Source organism: Dendrobates tinctorius, unplaced genomic scaffold, assembly GCF_039654945.1.
Source record: "Dendrobates tinctorius isolate UK_male_01 unplaced genomic scaffold, ASM3965494v1 ptg000051l, whole genome shotgun sequence".
NCBI classification, from domain to species: Eukaryota; Metazoa; Chordata; class Amphibia; order Anura; family Dendrobatidae; genus Dendrobates; species Dendrobates tinctorius.
In genome coordinates, this window is record NW_027361719.1 from 8,780,538 (window position 1) to 8,798,375 (window position 17,838).

General features: G+C 42.9%; 1 protein-coding gene across 1 annotated transcript in view; it reads left to right on the forward strand.

Annotated features, from left to right (window-relative positions):
* CTDSP2 (CTD small phosphatase 2) overlaps positions 1-17,838 on the forward strand; it is a 47,614-nt gene that overhangs the window by 18,616 nt on the left and 11,160 nt on the right. The window contains exon 2 of the mRNA XM_073576755.1: positions 17,658-17,806. Coding sequence (XP_073432856.1) covers positions 17,658-17,806 — 149 coding nt within the window. The remainder of the gene's footprint in view (positions 1-17,657; positions 17,807-17,838) is intronic.

The window sequence follows — 17,838 nt, forward strand, 5'->3', positions numbered from 1 at the left end:
CTCTCCCGGGGTGGCCCCTCCAGGGTACAGCTTGGGAAGTGTCCGGCTTCTCTTTTCTCTTGACACTGGATCCACAAGACATACTGAAGCACCATCTGCCTCCTACATGCTACATTATAGCTTAGTGGCCCTAAGTCGATCCTTCTCTTCACATTTATTTTATACTTTTTTATTTATTTTTTTTTTTATTAGTACTTCATGGAATAAATTTGATGCAATAAAGAAAAATTCTGGGCTTTCTTTCTACTATGTCCCTCAAAAATATTTCGTTTTTTTGTTGGCAGTGGTAGAACAGATGCCCTTAGCTGCCCCGTACTTAGATTTTTTTTTTTTTTTTTTTTAAATTTGGTCTGGTAAAATGTTTTCCTTTTTAGATTAGTGTGTAATGGTCACAGCGTTCCCACCTTGTGAGAGTCTCGGCAGCTTTCAATGGCATTTAATAAATTAAGTGTAAATTGATATTAGTAGCCACAAGGTTGTGCAAAAACCTCGTGGCCATTAGTATTAGGCACTCAATTTACACTTGATTTCGAATATAACAAGTCGCGGTGATGTTAACACACCGCCGTGAAACAACCCCTATCGCAGAAGGTATTAATATATATACCTGCAGGACTTCATAAATATGGAGGTAGGAACATTCCCATAAAGCACAAGTAGCGTTACGATGGTACATAAAGAAGTGACTCGCTGGTTTATGTGCTTCATGGTCGTTTTAGATGTCTCGACAAATAAAATGTCTTTATTGCTATTCGTGATCCTTATTTCACAAAGATCTGTCACCAATATAAAGCACGTGGACGGAAGAGAAAAAATGAATCTGAACCATGTCTAATTCATTTACCAGATGGAGTATGGGCAGGATAGTCAGACGAAACGTATAGCCTGCACCAGCAGATGATGTCAAGTCTCTGTCACAGATCACAGTCAGACGGCCGTATAAATCGCAACGCAGTGCGTGGACTGGCCGGCGGCTCTCCAGACCCGAGCATGACAACTTCATGTATTTCTCTGCAGCTGTCGTGCTCGGGTCAGGAGAACTGCCGGCCAGTCCACGCACTGTGTTCCGATGTCTCCCATTTTTTGGGGCCGTCTGCGCCCTAAGGGTCGTGTTATAGTTATCCAAGTAACACAAATATGATAGTCTGTGGACTTAAGAATTAATGGTGATCCTTTTATCTTGCTGGTTGGTGAACTGTGGGATCAGTATCAGACTTGTCGGCTGCTCGTTCTAAAAAATGTATTAAATTCAGTCTTGCCTTCATTCAGACAGTGGTATTTTGGGTCGGTGTGCTATCTGCATGCACAGTAGACTGAGCGCTGACCAATAAAAGAGGTGTGCTTTTCCACCTGCACTGTAGGCTTATCCCAGTGTGCACTCGGCCCTATTTTGCAGATGAAACCATGTTTGCATCCATGACTCTTGCTTCGATCTGCGATGCAGAAGATCACCTGAAGCTGCACACTCACCCACTGTGCTTTGGTGCCATATTTAAGAAGGATTGCTATTGCCTCGCACGGAAGATCTACGTTAATTAGACTTGAGACCAGGGGTGCACAACCTACGGCCCTCGGTGCCCTCCGGTGCTGCCTCCTATCTGGTCAGACATCCCTGACAGTGTCTGGGGGCAGCTCATATGTATTTTTCCATGTCGTGTAACTATTAATGGTGCACTTTGTGATCACGTCTCCATCCAGGTGAGATGTAGATGAAGTAGTGGCCGTGTATGACTGCTGCCATAACCATTGTCATTTATGGGAGAAGGGCACACTGGGCTGTCAGCGTCTCGCATAAACTACAGTGGAGAAGAGGAGGCCATGGATTTGGCTTTCTGGATGGGGAGAGAAGAGCAGCTCTACTCTTGGGTGGAAGTCCTAAATATGGAATAATTGCCTATTATATATTTATGTAGTGATGTTTATAATGTTTGAACCTAACCCATGGTCCACAATAAATCTGAATATATGGCCCTTGGACCAAAAAGGTCCCTGGTCTTTTGTATCTGCTTCTACTCTCATGAATTTTCCCTGCTTTTACTACAACCCCCAATTATTGTAGGCATATTCCTTTCCCGGGGGAATACATATTAGTGATTGTATTACAGGATTAGGTCTGTCCCGATTTGTTTCCCGCTGTGCATAGAAATCGGGAACAAATTAGAGGACATTTGTAATTTTACCAAACCGCATATTCACATTGTGGGAAAAAATCAGCATGCACCTGAATGATTCGCCAACTCCTCTGTGAGATCTTTCCATTTTGGGGGATTTTCCAGAGAGTTGGCGAGTGTTGATCTAAAGCTGTGTAATGGCGCCCGTCTGGCCCCGTATAGTGAACCGCTAGGTGTTTGTTTTGCGCAGCTGCCGGCTGCATATGGAGAGATGCTTCTCCCATTTAGCATTTGTCAGCTTAGGTGTTGAGCAGATGTGCCAGGAGGGTCCGACCTGCTGTTGTAATGCCCTGTAGATCAGTAATTGAAACTGAATCGGACGTAATGTTCTTCGCTCCAGCTGCTCCCTGCATGTTGTATCGCTCATAAGCAGCGTGGCACCGGAGAACATCCATATCTAGTCCTGACCTGCTTCAGGAAAATGCCTCTTGTCGCGTAGGACACACTAGTCTTATGGAGATAATTGTGGATATTGCAGCTCATGTTGGTAGCTGGATAGCTTTGTCAGGATGCCATCAGGACTTGTATGAGCCCTGGATATGTTTGAGATATTACAAGCTGGATGAATTTACATGTACTGCTAACACTGTCTCTCTGAGGCGGATGATATTTGGGATGTACATTGTGGTGTAATACCTATGCTCTTTGCACATGACTACGTCCAGGCTCGGACTGGTCCACAGGCGAACAGGAGAATCCTCCAGTGGGCCCCTTTTATCTGAGCAGTACTTAATTCGATATACGTCTCTGGCAAAAATTGACACCACTTTCTAATGTTCAGTTTGCCTGATTTTTTTTTTTTTTTTTTTTTTTTTTTATTTCTTTATATGAATATATTAGAGTAAAATGTAAATTGTTCTTTTAGTCTACAAACTTCTGACATGTCTCCGAATTTCCAAGCAATAAATTTTTTTTTTTTTTTTTTTTTTCTGAAAAGGAGAAATTGTCAATTTAAAAAAAAAAAAAAAAAAAAGAAAAAGTGCTTTCAGACCTCAAATAATACAAAGAAAACAAGTTCATAATCATTTAGAAACAACAATACTAATGTTTTAACTCAGGAAGAGTTCAGAAATCAATATTTTGTGCTATAGCTATGATTTTTAATCACCGCTTTCATGCGTCTTGGCATGCTTTCCACCAGTCTTTCACACAGCTTTTGGGTGACCTTATGTCACTCCTGGTACAAAAATGTAAGCAGTTCTTCTTTGTTGATGGCTTGTGACTATCCATCTTCCTCTTACATTCCAGAGGTTTTCAATGGGGTTCAGGTCTGGAGACTGGGCTGCCCATGACAGGGTTTTGATGTGTTGGTCTCTTAATTTTTGCCAGAGCTGTATACAGGTAAATGTAGCATCTTATTTAACAATCAACTCAGTTTATTAATATAGAAATTTGTGAATGAGAATAAAGTCATATTTGCGTTGTAGCTGAAAATGGGGCCCTGGAGTTGAGTTTACTGGTGGGCCCTTGACAGCCAAGTCTGACACTACATCTAACCCTACTGAGCTATCCACATGCATTGACAATACAGACCCTTGAAGATAAAGGATTTCCACAGTTAATAAAGCAAAACCTCTGTTTGCTGTTAGTAATATAACTTCTGTTTAAAGCGGTATTCTCACTTTAGGATGCTGTTCCTTATCCCGTGTCAGGAGATAGCGTCCAGCAATATCTGACACTCCCAGAAGAGTGATTGAAGCTGCAATGTGCTTGATCAACCACTGCTCGATTCACATGGGAATCTTCAGAGCCCTGTTTCTTGGGATCAGTCAGACCCACCAGTGATCGAAGTTATCGCATATATTGTATTGAGATAACCCCTTCAAAGCTGCAGTATTTGTGTGCATATGAGTAACCACCAACACCATTAGCTCTGCTACATCTTTTATACCGCACAACTGCGGTTGCTCTTCATTAATTACTTAGAGTAGGAATAAATGTATCCAGAATGAGCCAATACATAAGAAGTGATGAACGGCTCTGAAGCTCGGCAGGAAGTCATTATTGGCCTAAAGGAAGACAATTGAGAAGAACATGTAGGAACTCCCAGAGACGGAAGCCGTGGTCCTATAATTAGAGGCTTACTACAATGGACATATATATAGCATCATCACATCATTAGTTGTGTTCAAGCTTCTACTCCCAAAATTTAGTGTCTTTGTTAGTCATTTAATGGGGACAGTCTATTTCTAAAACAAAGGTCTCAGTATTGAGCCTCTTCCTAGACCCAAATGGATTTGTTTTGTCCTCTCCAGCTTCAAATCAAAAATGCAGAGAATGAGGTACCAAGATGTTCAATCATCAGATATACTGTAAAAAGAAGAGACCTCACTTTAAGGCCCGGTTCAGATGAGCATATGGACAGTCATTCATTTTTCATCCAGATGCCATTCTCATCCATATGTCCATGTGTGTTGTTTTTTTTTTTTTTTCTAAACAATATATATATATATATATATATATATATATATATATATATATATATATATATATATATATATATATATATATATATATATATATACACACACACCGTCTCCAATCAATTTATTAAATGCTAGATGGAGGCCCGATGCTATCGCATAAGGAGGGCGGTAATGTCACGATGGGGGCGGGCTTTGCAGCGTTGAGAATCTCTCCCCCCCCCCCCCCATGTGCTCACTAACCTATCCACTCTCTCTTTCCCCATGTGCTGACTTCTCCCGTCTGTGCTCTCTTCTTTGACCTGTCTACCCCATGTGCTATCCCCCTTATCTGCTGTCTCTCTCCTTCCTGTGCCGTGTTCTCCCCTCATGTGCTGTCCCGTTTGAGCTGTCTCCCCCCTGTGCTCTGTCTCTCGCCCCTGTGTCTGACCGTGTACAGAACATACCACAGCTCCTGGGCAGGGGAGGAAGCAAAAGACAATACTGACATTACAGCAGGAGATCAGAGGATACATTTTGTGAGGTAAAATATTGTTTAAAAACAGACAGTGAAATATTTTACCTCACAAAATGAATCCTCTGTGATCCCCTGCTGTAATGTCGGTGTTGTCTTTTGCTTCCTCCCCTGCCCAGGAGATGTGGTACGCTCCGTACACGGTAAGACACGGACAATTTTTAAAATGAACTTCTTTCGTGGGAAAACCCCTTTAATGTGACCGGCTTCCTTTGCCTTTAGACACGTCTCGCATCTGCCGTCGGGATCAGCCAAATGATTCACTGCGCCTGCGCGGAATTTGCGCAGATGCTGTTGTGAATTCGCTCTCTGGCTTCCCTCTGGTGATTACTGAAGATAGTGGAGCTGGTCAGATTGAGAGTTCTCTTTCTGGGCTCCCTCTGGCGGTTACTGGAGGTAGTGGAGCTGATCTGATTGACAGAGGCTTGCCACATGATGATGAGGAAGACGATTGGAGATCTGGGGTTTCTGATTGGGATTTAACAGCTGACTCCCACTATCCCTGCTGGTGATTTGCTTCCTATGCCTCCTGAGGTCTGATGTCTCCTGCTCTTTCCCTGCATTTTCAGCTAAGTGGTTCATTTGCTATTCCGTTTGCATTTGATCTGGTTTTGTTTATCTCTGCTTTGTGCGGGTCAGCTAGCTCCGGCTGGGGCTGTGCTGAATCACCGCCCATATAAAACAAAAGATAGGGGCACCACCGTCTATGTATAGCACAGTAGGATCCAACCAAGCCCATTCAGAGAACAATACAGAAACAAAAAAAAGGGGATGGGCTATGCAAGGGGGATCACCACAGACAAATGGTTGGCGTTTAAATGGACAGTTTTTTTATTTAAATTTAGACATGTATAAACCACACACAAAATAAAAACATAAAAAAGTCACACATGTGACTTGACAAACACATAACTGGCTCGCAATAGAGCCTTCACCCTAGAGGTGTACTCCGCAAAGGACTTGCCTGTATAAACAGCATACCAAAAGGTGACCAAGTGTATCGAGAAGTGAGGAGGGTTGTACAGTCCCTCAGTCCAAAACACTTGAAATTATTCGGAGGTAAATGTAACCCTTAAATAGGTTGAGTATACAAAATACACTTGGTCACCATGACCCAGAATGCCTATCAGGAAGAAGTTGTAAAACATACATATGGTCATCATCAAATGGGTGCAACCCCAAATTCAAGATAAACCCAGACAGGCATAAAAACCTTAATAGAAGGGACCTATAACCATAAGTAGTGGTATGTAGAGTGACCAAAAATTGCAGAGTCCATGTGGGGCAACCTCAGGGAGAACAGGATACCCGACGCGTGTCGCCACCCACAGTGGCTTCGTCAGGGGTACTGAGTGTAGCTTCAACACATCTTTATATATGCACGGAGTAAGAGAGTTGATAGTGTACAGCTGTATCACTCACCGGAGTAACCCAGAGATGTGTAAGTGTCCTGTGAGCGTAGGGAGCCGTCCAGTGGCCATGTTGAGAGGCAATGCGCAGGCGCCAGCGTGTGATGGCAGGGAATACGTCACAGCCCGGTATACAGTGCTATTGCGCATGCGCCAATCAATAGAAATAGAAAGTTGTTTCCGGCCAACGGGACGGAGGCACTGCGCAGGCGCCGGCATGTGATGACGGCGAGGACGTCACAGCCAGTATACAACTCTGCTGCATGCGCGCCAGTAAGAAATAAAATACAACCCCCAGATCAAGGGCACTGCGCAGGCGCCGGCATGTAAAGACAACAGTGTCCATTACAACCAGCATCCAGAGGTTACTACGCATGCGCCAACCCACGATGGCAGGGAAAGAATCCTACCTGCACTTATCAGGTCAACCCAGACCACTGATTTAATGCGCACATAAATGATAATCAATGGTCGATTCCATACTTAAATGGCGATATATTGTAATATGCACATGTGGAAGCGTAAATATAACGTGCAAAGGGCATAGCTCAGCCCATAAACACCAATGATCATATAGATGGTCATATAAAGATATAAAGCGCTCATTTTTGCATCTGGGCACAGCTGAGGTGACCTCGATGGTTCAAAACGCATGCCACACCACGCATGCGTCGATATATTAAGGCCAGAGAGACAAGACTCCGAAGTAGGCATGAATAGTGATAAAAGGAACAGTGCATGAGAGTGGTGCACCATTACAATGTTCAAAAAAAAAAAAAAAAGAAAGGGGGTATTGATGAGCGCATATATAATAGTAGTCAGGTAATATGATGGTAATCAGCCACATGTGAGGCCATAAATAGCCGCAAATCATACTGGTTGATAATGTCATATAAGTGAGTAAATGTCCTAAAATCCACTACTATTGAAGAGCCAATCCCATCCAAACCCATATAAAGGTGTAGTGAGAAAAATAACCTCAAAAATAACTTCAAAGAAGAGGTACACTGAAGGCTCTTAATGGTCTACCTATAGAATGAATGCCAGTTATCATAAAGAGAAACAATATATACAAAACACCCAATAGTGACAAAAAGAAAGCAACCATAAAATGCTGCAACTCTACTGCATGGCCGCAGAAATGGTCGCAATGTATAGTGGCCCATGGAGGGTCCACAGCGCAGGGGATGCACCCCAATGAACCAGATAGCCAGGGCACTCCTATACAAAGTACACCGATAGAGTAGGGAACAAGGGATGGGTTGTACATAATGTAAGAAAAACCGAGAAATGGCCTGAAGGGATGAATAGTAGAATGATCTTAAAGTACCACGATACAAAAAATGTATGAACAAAGCTGGTATGCTGTTTATATAGGTGTAAAAAACATCATGAGGTCCGTACAACACCCCTAAAGAACACCAAGGGTAGAGCAATATACAGTACTTTAAATAGTCCAGGACTATTTAAAGTACTGTATATTGCTCTACCCTTGGTGTTCTTTAGGGGTGTTGTACGGACCTCATGATGTTTTTTACACCTATATAAACAGCATACCAGCTTTGTTCATACATTTTTTGTATCGTGGTACTTTAAGATCATTCTACTATTCATCCCTTCAGGCCATTTCTCGGTTTTTCTTACATTATGTACAACCCATCCCTTGTTCCCTACTCTATCGGTGTACTTTGTATAGGAGTGCCCTGGCTATCTGGTTCATTGGGGTGCATCCCCTGCGCTGTGGACCCTCCATGGGCCACTATACATTGCGACCATTTCTGCGGCCATGCAGTAGAGTTGCAGCATTTTATGGTTGCTTTCTTTTTGTCACTATTGGGTGTTTTGTATATATTGTTTCTCTTTATGATAACTGGCATTCATTCTATAGGTAGACCATTAAGAGCCTTCAGTGTACCTCTTCTTTGAAGTTATTTTTGAGGTTATTTTTCTCACTACACCTTTATATGGGTTTGGATGGGATTGGCTCTTCAATAGTAGTGGATTTTAGGACATTTACTCACTTATATGACATTATCGACCAGTATGATTTGCGGCTATTTATGGCCTCACATGTGGCTGATTACCATCATATTACCTGACTACTATTATATATGCGCTCATCAATACCCCCTTTCTTTTTTTTTTTTTTTTTTTTTTTTGAACATTGTAATGGTGCACCACTCTCATGCACTGTTCCTTTTATCACTATTCATGCCTACTTCGGAGTCTTGTCTCTCTGGCCTTAATATATCGACGCATGCGTGGTGTGGCATGCGTTTTGAACCATCAAGGTCACCTCAGCTGTGCCCAGATGCAAAAATGAGCGCTTTATATCTTTATATGACCATCTATATGATCATTGGTGTTTATGGGCTGAGCTATGCCCTTTGCACGTTATATTTACGCTTCCACATGTGCATATTACAATATATCGCCATTTAAGTATGGAATCGACCATTGATTATCATTTATGTGCGCATTAAATCAGTGGTCTGGGTTGACCTGATAAGTGCAGGTAGGATTCTTTCCCTGCCATCGTGGGTTGGCGCATGCGTAGTAACCTCTGGATGCTGGTTGTAATGGACACTGTTGTCTTTACATGCCGGCGCCTGCGCAGTGCCCTTGATCTGGGGGTTGTATTTTATTTCTTACTGGCGCGCATGCAGCAGAGTTGTATACTGGCTGTGACGTCCTCGCCGTCATCACATGCCGGCGCCTGCGCAGTGCCTCCGTCCCGTTGGCCGGAAACAACTTTCTATTTCTATTGATTGGCGCATGCGCAATAGCACTGTATACCGGCTGTGACGTATTCCCTGCCATCACACGCTGGCGCCTGCGCATTGCCTCTCAACATGGCCACTGGACGGCTCCCTGCGCTCACAGGACACTTACACATCTCTGGGTTACTCCGGTGAGTGATACAGCTGTACACTATCAACTCTCTTACTCCGTGCATATATAAAGATGTGTTGAAGCTACACTCAGTACCCCTGACGAAGCCACTGTGGGTGGCGACACGCGTCGGGTATCCTGTTCTCCCTGAGGTTGCCCCACATGGACTCTGCAATTTTTGGTCACTCTACATACCACTACTTATGGTTATAGGTCCCTTCTATTAAGGTTTTTATGCCTGTCTGGGTTTATCTTGAATTTGGGGTTGCACCCATTTGATGATGACCATATGTATGTTTTACAACTTCTTCCTGATAGGCATTCTGGGTCATGGTGACCAAGTGTATTTTGTATACTCAACCTATTTAAGGGTTACATTTACCTCCGAATAATTTCAAGTGTTTTGGACTGAGGGACTGTACAACCCTCCTCACTTCTCGATACACTTGGTCACCTTTTGGTATGCTGTTTATACAGGCAAGTCCTTTGCGGAGTACACCTCTAGGGTGAAGGCTCTATTGCGAGCCAGTTATGTGTTTGTCAAGTCACATGTGTGACTTTTTTATGTTTTTATTTTGTGTGTGGTTTATACATGTCTAAATTTAAATAAAAAAACTGTCCATTTAAACGCCAACCATTTGTCTGTGGTGATCCCCCTTGCATAGCCCATCCCCTTTTTTTTTGTTTCTGAATCACCGCCCATATGTTACTGCATGTGCCAGTTTGTTTTGTCCCCTTTTATATTGGTCTCTTTTTGCTTTGCTTTCAGAATATACCAGAATGCTGATATAGTGGGGGCGATGTCGTGCGACTTCTGTCTTTTTGTGCATCAGACGTGTTGGACTTTTTGCAGGGTTTTTTGCGTGATTGCAGACAGAGTCTTTCCTTTCCTGTCCTGCCTAGTCAGTGTGGGCCCCAATCGTTTGCTCAGTCTATTTTTCTGCCTGCCTTGGTGTTTTCATCTTGTCTCACCGACAATATATGTTTGGGGGCTATCTATTCCTTTGGGGTCTGCTCCGGGGCAGTTTAGATTTCCCCTTTCTTGCTTTAGGCTGTTGCGCTGGTGGTACCACCCAATAGGTTGGTACCAGCAGCAGTTTCCATATTGAGACACCCATCACTTGGGTGTCCTAATATGGTGGTCTGTGAACTTCCTCCGCTTGGAAATCTGGGATACGGTGACATCTGGACAGAACAGTAAATGAAAACACATTACAAGGCAATTATAAATAGAACGCATGCTATATTGGCATCATCTATCTTTGAGTTTGTGGCTACCTTCATACATCCGTGTTGCATGTCCTTGTCCCTTTTTTTCCGGTCAGCGCACTGTCTCATAGGAGTCTTATTGAGGTCCGGGGTCACACCGAGTGAGGAAATCAAATTGCTTATGCTAATGACTCTCAGCCCAAACTCTAATCAAAGTGTCAGTTTACTGTGATCCTATTCTCTCGCACTAAAGAATCATAGCACAGGTATGGAGAAGATGAAGAACTTTAATTTCTCCATTGTCTGTGCCCACATAAATCTGACTGCACTCAGATGACCGACCTCCGAGTACAGTCCAGTGTTTTACATGCACCCATAGACTTGAATGGGTGTGTGTGCTTCAATTTGTGGATCCACTCTCAGCATGCTGTGATTTTTTTTTTTTCTTTTTTTACTTAGCAAGCCCTGAGCCATACACGCATCTACTTGCTTCAGTGAGGGAAAAAAACATGCACCTTGGATGATACCTGAGGAAATAAAATCTATCCACTTCTAAATGATGGTAACTTTCACACTCACATGTGAATATAGCCTTAGTCTGATCCCACCCAAAAAAGTGTGGTAGTACATAAATTGTTCATCTGAACTACCCCACAGCATATAGGGACCGAAAAGGTATACTTGTCTAGGTGTTAGGGAGCTCTAACACTTGGAGACCCACTTGGAAATGTTTAAGTCCACACGAGACTGAAAAATCTGCTGTTTTGTGTTGTATTCTTGAAATAGGTGGAAAAATCTGTGAACATGGTGATGAATTTTGTAAGTTCTGATCTGCTTGGCTGGTACCATAATTCACTGCTGACTTTCGTTTACATGCCAAAGTCAGTTGGCAATATCTTTCCCCTGTGGACATGCCCTGTAAAAGGGGTTCGTCCAAGAAAATAAGTTTTTCTCGCATATCCTGTTCCCTGGAAAACCCTTTTAAGGTGCGGACTCCTCATGAAGTCATAGGGACTCCAACACTGATGTGTTGCCAATAATGGAAGTGAAGGAGAATATAAATTTTATTCACGCACACGTTACGATGATTATGTGCAAATGAACACACTGAGTTCTGATTGGCTTTCTGTATTGTTGATTGGTGCTTGCTACCGGCAGCTTTGCCTGCCATGTAAAATGGACCCTAATAAATTTGGAAAATAATAATGTTCTTGTGTCTGTCTATAACTAGTGCCGAATACAACCTTTTGTCTAGTAGATATTTAGTTATCAGTCCTCTTTAGACTTTTTAGCCAACTTTTGTGGGTAAGCCGTTATGACAAAGACTGGTCTCCAAGACAAGTGTTCCACCTTTTTATTGAGATCTTAACCTTCCTTCCCTCCTTTACCCACACCCCCCCTAAGATCCATCAACCCTATGAAGTCTTGCTATTTTTCATACATGGGGTTATAGCTTTATAGATCTGTCCTATGTTTTTAGCTATACCTGTTTTACCTGCGATGCAAGACCTAAGGACCATAAAGCCACCAGGTCAGAGAGCCTGCTCTTTGTAATTTCCGGGAAACCCAAACATTTACCAAAAGTAGTTCTTGTAATTGCTATCTTTTCGGTCCATCACTCTGTCTGCAGCAGAAACTAGGTAACGTCACACCTGTTCTCTAAGTATTTCCTACTGTCCGGAAGGCATTGCTCCTGTAACCTCATGTAGCACCACTGGCTAGGTCAGGCAACTTTTGAATTTCCTGCTAATTTTATTTTTATGTGCATTTTTCATCATGCTTGAGTGATGCTGAGACAACACAGCTGCAACATATGGGGCAGTAACCGTCTAAAGTATAGAAAGGTAATGCGCCAGTTAGCTGACCTCTTTAGGTTGGAAAGCTCTCGGATGACTTGTGGTCATAGTATGAAACCATAGTGCGCTGTCTGGCTGCAGAACTCCTCACCCAAACTCAATAGCTAGTCTAAAGGGCATGTCAGAGATATCGCTAGCAATATCGCTATAACTAGTGACGTTATAGCGATATTGCTAGCGATATCGCTGTGTCTGATACTTACCTACGACCGGCTCCCCCGCTGGTTATCGCTGATCGCGCGAGAACGTCCAGGACCGCTTCTCGTCGTCAGCTTCCTGCGGCGCTTCCTGCTGTTAGGACCAGCAATGCGTGGAGCCGGGTGGGAGGACGTCAGGATCGCCTGGTGTGACAGGTAAGTAGCGACTCCCGACCCCAGCGATGTCGCTAGTGAGATCTGCCTATGTGGCAGCTCACTAGCGGCTACTTAGCGATGTACCAGCGATCCTGACCGCGTCATATCGCTGGTTGGGATCGCTGGTACATCGCTAAGTGTGACAGTACCTTTAGGCATGGAAGAGGAAGTCAAGTTCTGGTCGGGGAACCTGTGTCCAAATCATGGCCGTGCCCATAAGTTTGACTGGATATATCTTTACTAGCCCACTACAATATTAGGATCCAGTTTGTTGACGTGTGGCAGAAAAGGACGTTTGAATCTGTTGATTGTGGATCTTTCAGGATAATTCTGTCCTATGATTTGCTCATTATCGAAGCCTCTTAGATAACACCATCCTGAAGTAATGGGAAGTAAGCACAATTACGCGAATGCATTTTTCTGGTTAGACAGACGCTATCTGGGATCAGAACAGCAATGAGCCGTCTTGGAGCTGGTCCAGGAGCTTGCTTATTAGTTTTGTCTCCCCATGACCTATTAAGGCTGCTTGATGCGTGGAATTCTTTGATATGAACTTTTGATTGACCGTTTTCAAGTTGAAAATTGCGTTCACCTCCAGGCATTTCCTGTACTCTGAGCTTTTGATTTTTGTATGATGTAATTATGTATTCTGCAGCTTCTGTTTAGGAACGTACCAAGAAGAGGCCCTTGTGCTGGATGGCATGAATTGTTAGTTGGGCTTCAAATATCTTGTACTTATTTCTGTTGGTTGTCAAAACGCTCATTTCTGTTGCAAGCCAAGTCTTTTATTCACAATCAAGGCACAATATTCCGATAATGGTGGGCGCAAAGCTGAGTAGGAAAGGAAATGGATGTCTCTGGCACAAACATACTAGCATTGTCATGTATCTGTACAGTTCTCTGTCTTTTTAAAGGTGGCCATACACAGTAGATGGCTGTTAACACAACCCTTAATTGTCGGACTCCTATCTCTCCTAACCTCCCGTATACACGTGCATGCTCTGTCAAGCATGCACGTGTCCTTTCTGGGGCGAGGGAAGTAAGAAATTTCCAGGCAACTCAAACTGCATCTTATTTTTAAGGTGTGCAAAATATGCTAGCATTAGGCTTGTGCACACATTGCAGATATGTTGCGTTTTTTGCCATGCAGATTTGCTAGCAATCCTGATGGCAGTAAAATGAATGAGAAACCTGACGTGTCATGCACACGTTGAGTGTTTTTGACTTGCAGACTTGGTGCATTAAATCTGCAGCATGTCAATTATCTGTGTGTTTTTTGCCTTGCGTTTTTCACCATTGACCTCACTCAAATCAGTAAAAAAAAAAAAAAAAAAAAAAAAATATTCAGGGCAAAAACGCAAGTCTCCATTTTTCCTGCCCAGAAATGCAGAGATTTCTGCATCTATTTACTCAGTGTGTGCATGTAGCCTTATTGTAAAAAAAGCCGGAACCTTCAGCCTCATAACATCATTTGTGACAGGATTGTTGGGAGGCCCCGATATGTGGTCTTAAAGGGAATCTGTAATGCCGTAGATAATCCCCTGATGGTGGTGCCGGCAGCTTATAGGCAAAAAAATAGGTGACAGATTCCCTTTAAAGGGACTCTGTCAGCACAGAATGACTGTTCAAACTAAATCTCGCCGCTCTGTGCTTCACGGCGGGGCCAGTCCTTTGAATAAACCTTCCCTCCTGCTTGGTTTTCCCTCTATCTCCACCCCCCCCCTTCTTTCAGGCTATGTGCCCACGTTAGCGTTTTTAAACGCTCAGGAAACTGATCCCCTTCCAAGAAAACGCGCGTCTTTTTTATGCGCGTTTCGTGCACGTTTTTTGCACAAAAGACGCGCGTTTTTTGACGCGCGTTTTCTGGGAACATTGGGGAAGGCTAAAAACGCAGAGCAATGCGGAAATTAATGAGCATGCTGTGTTTTAGCCGCTAAGCGATTCCTGAGCGGTTAAAATCGCATGCATTGGCACAAAAAACGCATGCTAATTAATTAGAAGCTTCTTTTAAGCGTTTCTGCAGCGTCTGAGCCGGCACAAACGCTGCGGAAACTCTTTAAAAAAAAAAAGCAACGTGGGCACCCAGCCTCATGGACCACTCTGGTTCATAGGGCCAGATAAGGGTTGAGATGGGTGGAAACAAGCAGGTAGGACGGTGTATGTAAATGATGAGCGCTCGTTGCTTCACGGCGGCCATCTACAAACAATTTGCAGTAATTGTCTATCCCAGTGTTTCAGGCTCCTCTTTTTAGCAGGTAGGTTTACTACTGACCTATGCCAGATTCATGTAATCTGCTACTGCAGCTATTCAGCCTTTTTGCGGTTTCCTTTCAGGCCCATTTTGCCTTAGCTGGCCCTGCAATGCCAGTACTCTGCTTTCCTCTAGGTGTGCTCTGACCTGCCTCTGCTCATGCTTACCTTTAGCACCTCTTCTTCATGCATTTTTCATCTCCTGCATTACAGCCAAAACTCCCATTTCCCGGCTGTTATCTAGACTATACAGACTCCCCTTGCACTCCATGTGGCCTCAGCCACACACTAACAAACTTCCTAATCCACAGCTCCTTTTATAGTTCTTGGCATCTAGTGAAATAGATTCCATTTGTTTGTACAATACAAAATAATTATTCATAAAGGTAACTTAAAGGCATGTATACAGTAAAATAAACCACACCACACTTTTATTGCAATAACAGAACATGTTAAACTAGTTCACGTCTGGAGCGTATCATTACATGTGAAGTACATTGGTTTCTGGACAGTCATGGTTATCTTGGCAGGGTTGACTGTCACACTAGGAATATATTTTAAGATACTGATGCATTTAGAAGTTCTCAATGCCATTGTTGCATTTAAAGAAGATCTACTTTAGGAATTTTGGAATTTGGTGAAATTACTAATATTATGAACATATACCGAATAAGACCCTATTTGCGCTTTTGCTCGCCCGCTTCCTTCTACTAATGTTATGAACATGGTAGGGTATAATGGTACTTGCTATTTTAGGTATTTGAGGCAATCAAGTGTAGATCTGCTCTACAAAATATTCTCAGGAGGTAGAACAAGAGGGACATGTGCGCAGGGCTGTGGAGTCAGTATGCCAACCTCTGACTACTCTATTTCCCTGACTTCCGACTCCACAGCACTGGTCACTACTGAGCAAGGAAATAAAGTGCAGCACAGATTCATCTAATCTACAACTCCACAGCACTGGTCACTACTGAGCATGTGCATAAAGTGCAGCACAGATTCATCTCATCTACGACTCCACAGCACTGGTCACTACTGAGCATGTGCATAAAGTGCAGCACAGATTCATCTCATCTACGACTCCACAGCACTGGTCACTACTGAGCATGTGCATAAAGTGCAGCACAGATTCATCTCATCTACGACTCCACGGCACTGGTCACTACTGAGCATGTGCATAAAGTGCAGCACAGATTCATCTCATCTACGACTCCACAGCACTGGTCACTACTGAGCATGTGCATAGAGTGCAGCACAGATTCATCTCATCTACGACTCCACGGCACTGGTCACTACTGAGCATGTACATAAAGTGCAACACAGATTCATCTCATCTACGACTCCACAGCACTGGTCACTACTGAGCATGTACATAAAGTGCAGCACAGATTCATCTCATCTACGACTCCACAGCACTGGTCACTACTGAGCATGTACATAAAGTACAGCACAGATTCATCTCATCTACGACTCCACAGCACTGGTCACTACTGAGCATGTACATAAAGTGCAGCACAGATTCATCTCATGTAAAAGCCAATTTATTATAGTGTATATTGTCGAGAGTCAGTCCATTTTATAGCGTCTCCACCATAATGGACACAGAATCCTGACTCTGACTCCACAGCCCTGCGTTTGCTTGCTGCTTCTTTTATATTCAGGTCCTCTCATTCATGAACAACTGAAATAAGGCTAAATTATTTTCTGGCAGGAATCTAGTAACAATAATCTATATAGTCACTTGCACATAGAGGATTGTTGCTCAGCCCTAATATCTATAGCATGATTTTTATTTTTTAATCCTAGTCCATCTATCCTGTGCTTTCCATGATTGACAGCGATGTAGACTTTTCTATTTGATATACACTAATGGGCGACATGATCAGAAAATTGTTAACATTGTACATTTATACTTGTTGTTTTTTCTGCTGTTGATGGAGTAAAATGGGATCGTTAGTCTGACTGCCTCTTGGTGTTTATATGCCGGTAATAATTTTTGTGACTGTTTTTAGGTTTTATTCAAAATATTAACAAATTGATGCAAGCTTATGGATAGCACAAGGACACGATCTATTCTTTTGCCTTTTCAACATGAACACGAAACGTCGTAAATATATCAATATTGTTATACTATATCCCATGCATTTTCACAATTATGTATGACTCTTATATTTGGCACATCAGACTAGGTATTTGACACATATTTAGGCTTTTTGCCTCCGCAAGGATGTTCTACTGTGCGGTGGAAAAATTGCTGCAAAGTTAGAAGTATTTTAAAAGTAGAAATGCTAATACTTTATACCAGTTAACAAAATGCAAAGTGCATGAATAAAAAAACCCAACAAATCTAGATCAATATTTTTTGCGACCACCCTTTTCTTGAAAACGGCATCAGTCCTTCTAGGAACACTTGGAACTCCGTAGGGAGGTTGTTTCAAACATCCTGAGGAACTAACCACCACCAATCATTTTTGATTAATTGAAACATAAAGCCCCACTAGTTTCGAAAAATGAATAACTTGTTGAAATGAAATCCCTGATGAAAATAATGCAGAACTGTGTGTGTGTTATTTCTTCCAGGGCTGGTCTCCAGGTCCTCTCCAAAGAAGCCTAGAAGTCGGAGTATATTTAAGGCACTTTTCTGTTGCCTCAGCGCACAGAATGTCAATCGACCAGGAGGCACCGGTGAACCTCCCACCCAAAAGGAGGAAACGCAGACTACCCCAAAGGTACATCCAAATGTGACCTTCAGCAGCCGTGT